General features: G+C 43.2%; 1 protein-coding gene across 6 annotated transcripts in view; it reads right to left on the reverse strand.

Annotated features, from left to right (window-relative positions):
- The window catches only part of ERMARD (ER membrane associated RNA degradation), a 294,895-nt gene that overhangs the window by 181,878 nt on the left and 97,992 nt on the right, over positions 1 to 15,025 (reverse strand). For all 6 annotated transcript variants that reach the window (XM_044290348.1, XM_044290351.1, XM_044290345.1 and 3 more), the window contains 4 exons: positions 13,665 to 13,762; positions 7,071 to 7,207; positions 2,639 to 2,753; positions 902 to 1,004 (listed from right to left, as the gene is read on the reverse strand). In XM_044290348.1, coding sequence (XP_044146283.1) covers positions 902 to 1,004; positions 2,639 to 2,753; positions 7,071 to 7,207; positions 13,665 to 13,762 — 453 coding nt within the window. The remainder of the gene's footprint in view (positions 1 to 901; positions 1,005 to 2,638; positions 2,754 to 7,070; positions 7,208 to 13,664; positions 13,763 to 15,025) is intronic.

Here is a 15,025-nt window from a genome sequence, read left to right on the forward strand (position 1 = left end):
ACTCGGGGACCTTGATTTCCAAATGAAACGCAAAAGTTAGTTTCATCTGAAAACAGGACTTTGGGCCTCTGAGTGACAGTCTAGTCCTTTTTCTCCTTAGCTTATATAAGACCCTTCTAACTTTGCCTCCTGGTCATGGGTGGCTTGACACAAAAAATCTAACAGTTTTAGCCCATGTCCTGGATACGTCTGTGTTTGGTGGCTCTTGAAGTACTAACTCCAGCCCCAGTCCACTGATTGTGAATCTCCTCCAAATACTTGAATGGCCTTTTCTTAACAATCCTTTCAAGGCTGCAGTTATCCCTGTTGCTTGTACAAATTTTTCTACCACACTTTTTCCTTCCACTGAACTTTCCATTAATATGCTTAGATACAGCACTCTGTGAACAGACAGCTTCTTTAGCAATGACCTTGTGTGTCTTCTGGACAACTGTCAAATAGTCTTCCCCATCATTGTGTAGTCTACTGAACCAGACTGAAGGACCATTTAAAGACTCAGGAAACCTTTGCAGGTGTTTTGTGTTGATTAGCTTCACAATATTCTAATTTTCAGAGACAATGATTTGGGTTTTTATTAGCTGTAAGCCATAGTCATCAACATTAAAATAAATAAACTCTTGAAATAGATCACTTTGTGTGTAATGATTCTATATAATATAGGAGTTTCACTTTTGAATTGACCTGTAGAACATGCTCTATTCTTGTCCAAACAAGCACATGCATTTTGACAACTGGGTATGCAGAAACTGTGGGATGCACATGGCAGATATCTATATTTTGCAGATCACAAAACACATTCAGTCATGTGCATGAGGCCTTCATGTAATGCCTGAAGTCTAGCCAACAAAGTCAAACCAAAAATTACCAATCATGATTCTAAAATGTACTAAGACTCAGATACCTTAGCTGTGAGCATCCTATCTGGACATTCATTGACTGTTGTAAAGATCAGGCGCAGACCCGTTTCAAGCTGTGGTAGTAAGCATATAGAACAGTCTGCATACCTGTGTGTAGAAGTAAATACAGTTAGCACTGGGTAGTAACACAGCAAAACTCTAAAGTGAATGCCCCATGATTTCACCAGGCTTTATTCCAAAACCAAAAATACAAATCCCCAGGAATATTGCAGTTTAGGAATTTGCATGCCGCAATAATTGTTCACGGTGGGTGTATTAATGTAATTCCATCTTCATATCTAGAATTGCATTCTAGTTTTTAAGAGATAACTAATTAGGCTGGTTTTACATTTAAAATATACACTTGGAAAAACAAGATGGAAAAGGACTCCAGTAAAATCACGGAAAACATTAATACATTAAATAGATACCACTTTGACAGATGCCACTGTATGAAATCTGCCTGAGGCATCCATTTAACATATACGTCATGTGTATATGTTAAATGTGGGACAAAATTGTGTATATTTAGCCTAACCAGTAAGGCTGGGTTCACATGTTTCTATCTGCTTAGCAGATCTGTTTAAGGGTCCATTCACACGTCCGTTGTTTCTTTCCTGATCTGTTCCGTTTTTTGCGGAACAGATCTGGACCAGATCTGTACCCATTCATTTTCAATGGGTCCTGAAAAAAAATCAGACATTGTGCTGTCCGTTTTTTTTCAGGACCCATTGAAAATGAATGAGTCCAGATCTGGTCCAGATCTGTTCCGCAAAAAACGGAACAGATCAGGAAAGAAACAACGGACGTGTGAATGGACCCTACCAGTGATCTGCTGAGTGGATGATAGAAACATGATGTGAAACCAGTGTAATCTAGTAATGTTGAACATGATGCTGTAACTACAGGCAGTATGTTATGGATTTGCATGATATGCACACTTATCTCGCCCTCCATATGCTGATTGACAGAAGAACATTGTGACTCAGTTGGTGGAGGGAGGGCGGTGCATGATTATCACTCGACACATCTATGGCCGTATGGTTTCAGGCTTAGCAGGGTTGTCCGGTTTTATGATATTTATGGCCTATCCTCAGGATATTCATTGATACCAGATCGGTGGTGGTCTAATTCTTGGTACCTCGACGATCATTTGTTTGAAATGGCTTCAGTGCTCTTGCAAGAGCTGCCTCCTCTTCAATGTTTATCCGTATGCAGTCTACACTGCAGGAGTGGTAGAGGGTAATTACAGGTTTCTCTCCCATTCATGTGAACTGGACGAAATTACACGGCACCAACGCTACAATGTAGACGTTGTAAAGGTAAAAATTGAAGAGGGTGTACTAGTGCGATGTCCCCTTCAAACAGCTGATCGGCTGGAATGCCAGGAGTCAGACCACTATCAATCTGATATTGGTGACCTGTCCTGAGGAAAGGTGATTAATATCACAAAACTTGACAACCCCTTTAAGTTCTCTAAAACTCTTTCATATTAACACGTGAATGACAGACCTCTCTTCCCACAAAACCATGCATCAACCTGCTCAGATTCTCCTGCTCTATGACATACTGCCTGCAGATAGAGGAGAAATTGTATGTAGTGGAGCCTGAGCTGCAGTACCATACAACTCACCAGGGCTGACAATGATATAGTCTATAAACACATGTACACATTTAAATGGGATTGTAAAAGCTTTGTTTGCATTATGCTACACAGTAAGGTTCACCATAGATCTTTTTACCTGCCTTGTCTGAATGCAGTAATTGCTTCACTCCAGAATGGTACCATGTGAGACAAAACAAACCTGGATTTTTCAATTAAACTTTCAGCTATGGAAAGTACATCTTCATTCAGATCTGTAAAAAGAAAGCAGACTTCTACTCATATCCTTTATGTAGTCACTGCATATTCAAAAGGTCAAAATTATTTCATGTCTGCCTGCATATCTTGATGCGAATTTGACAACTCATAAATGTTCGACAATAGAGCAACCCTCAAATCTGCAGCCCCGGTATTATGTTCCAGTATCTCATAAGAATGTTTCCATCGTCTTGTTGAACCCTTAATAAAGTGTATACTTAGTGTACGTATTGGTATGTAAGCCAAATGTGGTCCAATTGCACCACATATTGGTTTATTTCTTTTCTCTGTCTTTGTTTTCTTAAGGTTTCACTAATATAAAGCAGCTTAAAGGCTTATTCTGGAATTTAACGTCACTCATAAAAGTATGTGGCACAAAGCAAAAATCCTCCATACATAGTAAATAAAAAATAAATAAAAAATCACTCCAACGGTTTCCCACATGGTCACTTGCCACTTACTGGACCAAAATGTAATGTGTATAGCTCACTCCTACAGGTATGTCCTGTTGCTCAGCTTTAGACCGCTGGTCAAGCATGCCCAGTTCCAGCACTAGGTTTTAGGGGCTGTAACTGGGAGGTGTGATGTGAGGGGCTCCACAATGAGGCAGCACAATATAAAATGGAGACTTGTTTTCCCCTGGCTGCTTAAAAACAAGGGGAGCAAAACTGCCTGAAATGGATGTCAATAATGCATGATGGGAAGTGTAAAGTTTGACCCGCATGGACTGCTGCTAAAGCCAGTCCCACTTTTACTGCACCAATGAGGAGCACATAGGGAGAAAGTGTGACAAATCAAAAAGGTCATTATACACATTTAGGATGTAGTATGTGTTGTACTGTTACTCCGTGTAATGAATCGGCAGCATTCTTTCAGTTTTCTTGTCTAAATATTGAGATACCCCTTTTATCTCACAATATTTTTATTGAAAAATCAACATGTAGGCAACATAACATGTCATATATCTAAATCACATCAGCTCAATCCTCTACATCAGGGGTCGGCAACCCCCGGCACGCGTGCCAGAGATGGCACGCAGGTCATATTTGACTGGCACGCACCACAACGCACTGCACCTTTAATTTTTTAAAATTCAGGTGCGTCTACTAGGCCCGCCCCACATGCTTCCCGCAGTGCCAACCAGCTACCAGACTCCACTGGGAACTCCTGGCCGTGGAACTAGAGAAACCGTATGTTGTATCCAGGGGGCCGTTCTGACTGTGACATTGGTTCCCGTGCAGCAGGATGTGTGTTTTTCTCCCCTTGGAACTTCCTGTTAGTGACTTGAGCCCACATGTGCAGCCTGGAAGCGGACTGTCATCCGCCAGATACCATTATTATGGTGTGTGTGACTGGATGTAGTGGCCTGCTGGCAGAGGGCACTGCCGCCTGGGAAACTACAACTCCCAGAATTTTGCTTGTTGCAGGAGTAGTAATGGCATAGGTGACAGCAGAGGGTTAGGAGTAGTAGTGGCACAGGTGACAGCAGATGGTTAGGAGTAGTAGTGGCATAGGTGACAGCAGAGGGTTAGGAGTAGTAGTGGCATAGGTGACAACAGAGGGTTAGGAGTAGTAGTGGCATAGGTGGTTGCAGGAGAAGGTTAGGAATAGTAGTGGCACAGGTGACAGCAGAGGGTTAGGAGTAGTAGTGGCATAGGTGACAGCAGAGGGTTAGGAGTAGTAGTGGCATAGGTGACAGCAGAGGGTTAGGAGCAGTAGTGGCATAGGTGACAGCAGAGGGTTAGGAGTAGTAGTGGCACAGGTGACAGCAGAGGGTTAGGAGTAGTAGTGGCACAGGTGACAGCAGAGGGTTAGGAGTAGTAGTGGCATAGGTGACAGCAGAGGGTTAGGAGCAGTAGTGGCATAGGTGACAGCAGAGGGTTAGGAGTAGTAGTGGCACAGGTGACAGCAGAGGGTTAGGAGTAGTAGTGGCACAGGTGACAGCAGAGGGTTAGGAGTAGTAGTGGCATAGGTGACAGCAGAGGGTTAGGAGTAGTAGTGGCATAGGTGACAGCAGAGGGTTAGGAGTAGTAGTGGCATAGGTGACAGCAGAGGGTTAGGAGTAGTAGTGGCACAGGTGGCAGCATGGGATGGTGTGATGGGGCAGTCAGATGGAAAGTTGATAGGGAGCTTGGAGAATGGGAGAAGCTTTGTGACTAAATTGGCGGTGGGTTTAGGATGGTGAGTCTGCATGTGACTGCTAGGGGTTATGGGGGGACAATATGGAGCAAGCTTCTGACAACTTTGGGGAGTGGGAGAATGGTGAGCCTGCATGTAACTGCTGGGGAAAATGGGGGGACAAGCTTCTGACAACTTTAGGGGGTGTGGAGGATAGTGAGCCTACATGTGATTGCTGGTAGGAATGGGGAACAAGCTTCTGACAACTTTGGGGGGGTGGAGAATAGTGAGCCTACATGTGATTGCTGGAGAGGGGGATGGGTAGCAAGCTTCTGACAACTTTAGGGGGTGTGGAGGATAGTTAGCCTACATATTATTGCTGAGGGGGCATGGGCAGCAAGCTTCTGACACTTTAGTGAGCCTATATGTGACTGCCAAAGGGACCTAAAAGTCTTCTCATATGAACTAAAGCTGGATCGTGTACATTTTGGCCAAAGCGTAATAAGCCACTCACCACGTCAAGGTCGCCTTCATGAGTGGTCCCTAACAATAGTTCCTACCTTTTATGGGCCATGACAGCCACATAAAGTCCAGGGAGCGCAGGCACAGCATGCACGCCAAGCACACTCTGCTTTTAACCCCGTCCGCTGCCATTACAGCTTTCAACGGATCCAGGGATGCAAGTACTCACATGCATGCTGAGCCCACTATATACTTCTCCTGGAGCCTAATGGCTACTGGTAGGTGCTGTATAAGCAGACTCAGTTTTATACTGACTTTAAAACCAGCCTCCAAAGGGCAGATTAACTGGACAGGTGTGCTTGACTGCTTGGAGATTGCCACGCCTCCAATACGTACTACAAAGAGAAAAATATGGAAAATTCAGCCCACACAACCCCTAGCAGGTGCAGATTGCTATGGCGAAATAGAGATACAAATGTAAAAACACAAAATGCAATCGCACACTGCAACCAGCACTCTGCCCTGCCTTTATGCTGGATGTTGAATAAGGCATTGGTGTACATTTTGGCCAAAGCGTAATAAGCCACTCACCACGTCAAGGTCGCCTTCATGAGTGGTCCCTAACACTAGTTCTAACCTTTTATGGGCCATGACAGCCACATAAAGTCCAGGGAGCGCAGGCACAGCTTGCGCGCCAAGCACACTCTGCTTTTAACCCAGTGCCATTACAGCTTTCAACGGATCCAGGGAGGCAAGTACTCACATGCATGCTGAGTCAAGCACACCTGTCCAGTTAATCTGCCCCCTGGAGGCTGGTTTTAAAGTCAGTATAAAACTGAGTCTGCTTATACAGCACCTACCAGTAGCCATTAGGCTCCAGGAGAAGTATATAGTGGGCTCAGCATGCATGTGAGTACTTGCATCCCTGGATCCGTTGAAAGCTGTAATGGCACCGGACGGGGTTAAAAGCAGAGTGTGCTTGGCGTGCATGCTGTGCCTGCGCTCCCTGGACTTTATGTGGCTGTCATGGCCCATAAAAGGTAGGAACTAGTGTTAGGGACCACTCATGAAGGCAACCTTGACGTGGTGAGTGGCTTATTACGCTTTGGCCAAAATGTACACCAATGCCTTATTCAACATCCAGCATAAAGGCAGGGCAGAGTGCTGGTTGCAGTGTGCGATTGCATTTTGTGTTTTTACATTTGTATCTCTATTTCGCCATAGCAATCTGCACCTGCTAGGGGTTGTGCGGGCTGAATTTTCCATATTTTTCTCTTTAAAGCTGGATCGTCTTTGCAAAGAAATTCAGGAACAAGGGTCGCATTGAGTAGTAAGGTAAACTGATTATTAGTTTTTTGTCACATACAGTTTGTTTTATAAGACTTTTCTGTATTGTCTGGCACACTGAGTGCTTCAACTTAGATTATTAATTTTTTTTTTATCGGCACTCCATCCAAAAAAGGTTGCCGACCCCTGCTCTACATAGAGGGAATAAGATACTAGTCATGTATAAAGATTTTACCATAACATTTGTTGAGTTTTGTAGTTATGTACCTAGGGACCAAAGTAAGGGAAAGTAGGGGATTCGGGAGTGAAATACCCCTTTAAACATATTAGGATTTAAAAATTAAAATTAGCATCATCATTGAATTACTTAAGAACAAAATCTATTTTCCCAGAAATATCCAGATGACCGAGAGCCAAGGTTATGTGCAGCTGTTCTAAGAACATACCTGGAAAGACTGCCATGTCCTGAAGATTCTTGAAAACAAAGTAAGGTCGACGGACTAGAGACATCCCAGTGTTACTAAGCCAGGACTGCAGCAACTGCCCCAGTCCGGTGGTTAACAGCAGAAGCATGGAGCAATATCTAACAGAATGGACACCAGTTTCAATTAGCATATGAGTAGTAGATTATTTTTATACAGGCACAGGCGTCTGTCACAGTTTTGTTAAATGCAGACATATCATTTTTTACTAAAAAAATAAATAAAAATTACCATAGTTGAAAGAAATAACATTAATCTTAGAATTCCATCTGCATTTAATTGGCTAATGTGAAACCTGGTTTCATTTTAAAGGGGTTGTCCCATGAAAAGCATTCTAAACCTTTCACACCAGCACCTTGATCTGAATCCTTTGGTAATTGCATGTAATTAAAGGGTTTGTCTCATTTCAGGAAATGGCATTTATCATGTGGAGAAAGTTAATACAAGACACTTACTAATGTATTGTTATTGTCCCTATTGCCTCTTTTGGTGGCCCGATTCACTTTTTCATCATATTATACACTGCTCATTTCCATGGTTACAGCAGTGGTGGTCGTGCTTGCACATTATAGGAAAAAGCGTCACATAAGCTAGTGATTTTTCCTATAGTATGCAAGCACAGCCACTGCTGCCGGAAAGGAGGGTTGTAACCATGGAAACAAGCTGTGTATAACGTGATGGAAAAATTAATCCAGCCAGCAAAGGAGGCAATATGGACAATCACAATACATTAGTAAGTGCCCTGTATTAACTTTTTCTACATGATAAATGCCTAAGTGAGACAATTAGTATAGCCACTGAGTTATTCAAAAGGATTAATTACTCTTACCGGTAATTGATTTTTTCAATAGTCTCCACAACGGCCTTACAGGAGGGTGTCCCCTCCCTCAGGACAGGAAACAACGCAGAAGCAATGATTTAAAAAGGCCTCCCCCTACCTATCCAGTCAATAAGAGAGGACACGGAAGTGATGCAAGAAACAAAATATTTATTAACCATTAACAAATTACATCATTTGTAACAGACAAAAAGCGAAAAAAAATTTGTGGAGGCTATTGGAAAAACCAATTACCGGTAACAGTAATTAACCCTTTTCCCCGGTGCCTCCACAACAGCACTCACAGGAGGCTTAACAGAGTAATCAACATTAGGGAGGAACCACGGCAGAAAGGACAAGTTCTTGTTCTTAAAGGGTTTCTACCACCAGAAATACTGTTATGTAGCTGACTGACATTAGCGATGCGCTAATGTCAGCACTACATAACAGTAGTTTTTTACCTTTCTCCCTGCAACCGTTTTGGTGAAAAAAGATAAAGCACTTTTATAATATGCTAATGAGCCTCTAAGTGCTACGTGGGCGTAAAATCAGCACCTAGAGGCTCCGGCCACTAACCCTTTATCCCGCCCAGGTCCTCTGTTCTGCCCGCCCCGCTCCTCTTGATTGATGGCACGGTCTGCCGCATTGCTGCTGATTTTAAGCCCACATAGCACCTAAAGGCTCATTAGCATATTATAAAAGTACTTTTTTTCCCCCAAAACGGCTGCAGGGAGAAAGGTTAAAAACATACTGTTATGTAGTGCTGACATTAGCGCATCGCTAATGTCAGTCAGCTACATAACAGTATTTCTGGTGGTAGAAACCCTTTAAGAATGTCTAATTTATAATGATTGAAAAAAGTCATAGGGCTTGCCCACATGACTGCCCTGCAGATCTTGTCTAATAAGACTGAAGTAGACTCCGCCCAGGAAGAGTACACTGCTCTGGTAGAATAGGCTTTTATCCCAGAAGGGGGATGAAGATTCTTTTGGACATAAGCAAAAGGCAATAAAATCTCTGCTCCATCTTCAAATAGATGATTTGCTGGCCGCCTGTCCCTTATTTGGACCCTGGTATTGGAGGAACAGATGGTCTGACTGTCTGAAGTTACTGGTGGTATGCAGGTAGGATAACATGCTCCTTCTCACATCCAGGTTGTGGAATTTCCTATCTCTTTCTGTAGTTGGAGATGGACAGAAGGAAGGTAACGAAACTTCCTGTTCACAATGAAACCTGAAAACCACCAGTGCCTGAATTTCTCAAATTCTCCTAGCAGTTGTTATTGCTACAAGAAAAACTGTTTTGTAGGTAAGCATCCTTAAAGAAATCAGATCAACTTGTTCAAACGGAGATTCCGTTAGGACTGAGAGGACCAAGCGCAGGTCCCCGGGGGAATGACGGAATGGCAGGTAGGTAAACTTCTTGTTGCCCCCTTTAAGAAACGCTTGATGAGTGGGGAGTCTGCAAGTCTTTTATCCAGAAAGGCACTTAAAGCTGAAACCTGCACCTTGAGCATTGCAGGCTGGAGACCCTTATCTAATCCCGCCTGCATGAAACTTAGAATTTGAGGAATGTCTTGAGAAAGGTGATTATTTGGGGGGAAAAAAGCTTTACAGGTTCTTAAATACACTTTTGATGTTATGGATTTTCGGCTCCACATTATTGTAGAGATTTACAGCATCAGTCAACCCTTTTTTCTTCAAGGTGAGGCGTTCAGCCGCCAGGTTGAGCCGATTTATCCTGGGATGAAATACTGGTCCTTTGTGAAGAAGGTCCGCGGTAGCTGGAAGGGTCCAGAATACTACTGCAGACAGCCTGAGCAGCAGGGGGAACCAAGACCTCCCTCCTTGGCCACAATGGAGCAGTGATTAACTCGGCTCCTTCCTCCTCTACCTTCATTAGAGTTCTTGGAATCAAACTGAAGGGAGGGAAGACATAAAGAAGAGCTTTCGGCCATGGTTGGGATAGTGCATCTACCCATAACGGTTGGTCCTGTTGGAAGAGAGAGCAAAATCTTTTGATCTGCCTGTTGCCCCTTGTGGCAAACAGATCTAGATCTAGGACTCCCCATTTTTTGCAGATTTGTTGGAATATTTGAGAATTCAGAGACCATTCTCCCTCTTTCAAAGTCCGGCGGCTGAGGAAGTTGGCTATTATATTGTTCTCTCCTTTCACATGAACAGCGGTTAAAGAAAAGAGATTTCTTTCTGCCTAGAAAAATTTTTCCCGAGACACTGCCCCTAGGGAACTGCTTCTGGTCCCTCCCTGCTTGTTCAGGTAGGCAACTGCTGTTGTGTTATCTGATAACACGTTTATGTGTTTTGGAGACGAGGGAGTGTCAAGAGAGACAATGACTTTGTAGATGGCTGTGAGCTCTCTTAGATTGAAGGAAGACTGCAACATATCTTTTCCCCATCAGCCCTGAAATAATCTCCCTTCTGAATGGCCACCCCATCCTGAACTGCTTGCGTCTGTGGTTACAATCATCGTTTTTCCCTCCCGCCAATAGACACCTGTCTGCAAGTTCCTTTCCACTCTCCACCACATCAAGGATATTTTTATGGAATTTGGGATAAGAAGGCGTTTTTCTAGGGCTGAATTTGTTCCATCCCAGGAGGATAAGAGGAAGGCCTGACGAATCCTCGTATGACTTTGAATCCATTTGACTGACGGGATTGTAGCTGTCAGAAGACCTCGGATGGTCATGATGTTCCTGATGGAGGAAGTCCTCTGGCTGCAGAACTGAGAGACTTTCTGAAGTAGATTGTTCCTTTTTTTCTAGGGGTAAAAACATTAGAAGATGAGAATCTAAGAGTACTCCCAAGAAGAGCTTCTTTCGGTCTGGAAATAGGTCTGATTTTTTGAAGTTTATAATCCACCCCAAGGTGGTAAAGCACTTCTTCACTTGAAAGAGGTGGGTAGGTAGAACTTCCTCTGAGGGTGAAGTAATCAGGAAGTCATCCAGATAGGGTACAATCAGAATCTGCTTTAGATGTAGGTACTTCTGACATGATCTTCTAAAAAATTATTGAAGCAGAGTCCGAATGGGAGGGCTCTGAACTAAAAATGCCGTAGTTGGTTCCCCATGAAGACAGCAATTCTTAAATACTTTTGATGAGTCTGACATATTGGGACATGATAGTAAGTGTCCTGGAGGTCCATGGTCACCATGAAACAGTCCTGAGGGAGTAAATTGATGGTGGATTTTATAGTTTCCATCTGGAATTTTTTGTATATGATGGATCTGTTGAGGGATTTTAAATTTATTATTAAACTGAAGGTTCCGTTTGGCTTTTGTACCAGAAATATTGGAGAATATAAACTTTTGCCGTACTGATCTACTGGAACCAGAAGGAGTACCTTCTTGTTTACAACAGAAGAGATTTCTAATTCTAAACAAGAATTTGAGGTAGCTTCTTGTTTATGATAAATCGATCTGGAGGAGGGGATGAAGACTCTAGTTATAAGCTCTCTTTTAGGGTAGATACTACTCAAGGGGGGGGGCTCCTATTTTTTCCCAGACCAGGGTGAAGAAAGTTAAAGGGACACTGTCACCTGGATTTCACTTACTGAGCTATTAACATCACCACATCAGTCTCCACAATTTACATTAAAATAATGTGTCTTGTAATTTGTCTATAAAATAGGTTTTATTAATATGCTAATTACCTCAATAAGGAGCCCAAGGGGCTGTCCCTCCAGCCGTTGGAGCCCAGCCAAGCCCATTATCTCTAATCCCGAGCCAAATAATCTATCGCCTTCACAGGGAATCAAGCAAAGGCAGTTTTTTTTTTTTGACCCGGTGTAACCAGAGCGTGTACGAAGCCAGATTGCTCTACGAGCCGCATTAGATAGAGCAGCTGACTTGACAGAAAATCTAACTAGGTCTGCAGACGCATCTGCTAAAAAATTTGACGCTTTTTTTAAAACAGGCAGGGAAGATAAGAATTCCTCCCTCGGGGTACAAGCTGCTAAATGCTCTTCTAACTGATTTAGCCAGACAGATCGAGATCTGGCTGTACAGGTAGAAGCAACACTGGGACGCAGCATAGCAGTATTTGTTTCCCAGGCCGTCTTCAATAAACTTTCAGACTTCTTCTTGCCCATGGGATCTCGCAAGAGACTCATTTCCTCGAAAGACAAAAAAGTAATTTTTGAAATGCGGGCAAATGGGCATCAATCTTTGGTGTTTTGTCCCACAGATTAGATTCGGTGTCAGCAAAGGGATATTTCCTTTTAAAGGAATTAGTCACAGTTCTTCTTTCAGGATCTCTCCATTCTTTGGATATCAGAGATTTTATGTTGTTATAGATGGGGGAAGACCCTTTTTCTTCTTTCCCCCAGCCCCTAGAACATTTGATTCTGTACGGAGTGGGTTTCTTTCACCTCCTCAATGGCCATAGTGGCTCTTATAGTTTTAAGAAGACCGTCAGTCTCTTTAGGCAGAAACAAGGGTTTTCCTGAGCAGTCAACTGAGGAAGCAGAGTCTGGATCAGATACAAGCTCTCCTTGATCCAGCTCAAGCCCCAGGTGAGAAGTAAAGGATCTATGAGACGTGGATTGGAGTGGGGATTGAGGTGTCATCTTTGATTCCACCGCCGCATTTACTTCTTCCTTAATTATAGCTGTCATGGAATCAAGGAAGGATGGTGACTCTTCTGTGACCACCTTCTCAGTGTATTTTGGACTTAAAGACTTTTTAGTTTTAGAGGAAAAAGTCTTCCTGCAGATGGCGCACTTCTTGCATCACAAATCTCCCCCAGCTGGTTTAGGTGCCATGGTCAAAAAAGGCACTGTATGGCCAGGAATTTAAAGGACCATGACCTACACCAGGGGTGAAATACTGGGAAAACACCACTGCCACCATGAAATGAAGAAGCCAACCGTAGTGCATAATCATTAGGTATACAGAAGAGAAATATGAAAGCAAGGGGAAAAAGCAAAACTCCCACTTGGGAGGAGGCTTACCGGGCTGAGGGCAGAGGTAGCGGGATCTCCAGGCTGCTGCTAGTGGTTATAGAGGGATAGAAGAGACGGTTCCTCACTCCTTTTAAACTTCCCGCTGCCCAGAAATGGACGCTCGAGAGCGAGATTCTCTTGCTCAAGGAGAATCTCGCCTGGTGATGTCAGCGCATTAGATCCCGCGCAATCTCCCTTTATCTAGCAGTATAGCGAGCCCGGGCCAGCCTGCATGCAGGGCTTACACCTAGGAACGGGTAAGGGAGGCGGTGCGTCCCCATGGTTCCCATTCCCTGCTCCAGACCTTCCACAAAGTATAGGGAAAGGAATCAAGGCTGGGCAAAGAGAAATCATTCCTGGCACTCTAGGAGAGGCTTCCACACATCCCGAGGACAGGAAACAATGACTAAATAGGTAAGGGGAGGAGGCCTTTTTAAATCATGTGCTTCTGCGTTGTTTCCTGCGAGTGCCGTTGTGGAGGCGTCTGGGAAAAAATATATTTGACCTCCCTGAGATGGAAGCACATGCTCAATTCCATCCAGCTACCAGCCCTATCTACTGTTAGAAGCTGTGAAAGTAACAGAAATAGAGCTACAGCTGAAAGAAAACGCCCCCTGACCTGCCAGTGTGAAATCAATTTACCAAAGTAACTGGATCAACAAATGGTTCTAGCTTTGATAGAAAGAGATTGTCATGTTCATTATGTCCGATTTTCATCTTTTTTTTTTTTTTTTTAGTAATCATGGGATAACCCCTTTAACTAAACTTCTATTTTAACTCACTTGTGTGGAATCTCGTGAGGTGATACAAATCCATGCCACAAGATGTTACGGAGGTTCAAACCTTGAGGGGAGCCAAGGAAGATCCTCAGCACATCCATCTAGATAGTACAATAAAATAATTTCAACCAATCCAATGACAGTAAATAAACATTTTATGTAAAACACACCAACTGGGTTCAGAAGCAACATGCCAAACAACCAGAATGTGCATTACCGCCTATATGAATAGAAGGCCATGGTGGTCATCATGATAAAACAATGTCTCTGCTGTTCCTCTGAGCATTATCAGTAGTTCTTGCACGCTATCACGCTGTCCAATTACAGGGAGTGCAGAATTATTAAACAAGTTGTATTTTTGAGGATTAATTTTATTATTGAACAACAACCATGTTCTCAATGAACCCAAAAAACTCATTAATATCAAAGCTGAATATTTTGGGAAGTAGTTTTTAGTTTTAGCTATTTTAGGGGGATATCTGTGTGTGCAGGTGACTATTACTGTGCATAATTATTATGCAACTTAACAAAAAACAAATATATACCCATTTCAATTATTTATTTTTACCAGTGAAACCAATATAACATCTCAACATTCACAATTATACATTTCTGACATTCAAAAACAAAACAAAAACAAATCAGTGACCAATATAGCCACCTTTCTTTGCAAGGACACTCAAAAGCCTGCCATCCATGGATTCTGTCAGTGTTTTGATCTGTTCACCATCAACATTGCGTGCAGCAGCAACCACAGCCTCCCAGACACTAATCAGAGAGATGTACTGTTTTCCCTCCTTGTAAATCTCACATTTGATGATGGACCACAGGTTCTCAATGGGGTTCAGATAAGGTGAACAAGGAGGCCATGTCATTCGATTTTCTTCTTTTATACCCTTTCTTGCCAGCCACGCTGTGGAGTACTTGGACGCGTGTGATGGAGCATTGTCCTGCATGAAAATCATGTTTTTCTTGAAGGATGCAGACTTCTTCCTGCACCACTGCTTGAAGAAGGTGTCTTCCAGAAACTGGCAGTAGGACTGGGAGTTGAGCTTGACTCCATCCTCAACCCGAAAAGGCCCCACAAGCTCATCTTTGATGATACCAGCCCAAACCAGTACTCCACCTCCACCTTGCTGGCGTCTGAGTCGGACTGGAGCTCTCTGCCCTTTACCAATCCAGCCAAGGGCCCATCCATCTGGCCCATCAAGACTCACTCTCATTTCATCAGTCCATAAAACCTTAGAAAAATCAGTCTTGAGATATTTCTTGGCCCAGTCTTGACGTTTCAGCTTGTGTGTCTTGTTCAGTGGTGGTCGTCTTTCAGCCTTTCTTACCTTGGCCATGTCTCTGAGTATTGCACA

This window comes from Bufo gargarizans, chromosome 4 (assembly GCF_014858855.1).
Source record: "Bufo gargarizans isolate SCDJY-AF-19 chromosome 4, ASM1485885v1, whole genome shotgun sequence".
Lineage (NCBI taxonomy): Eukaryota > Metazoa > Chordata > Amphibia > Anura > Bufonidae > Bufo > Bufo gargarizans.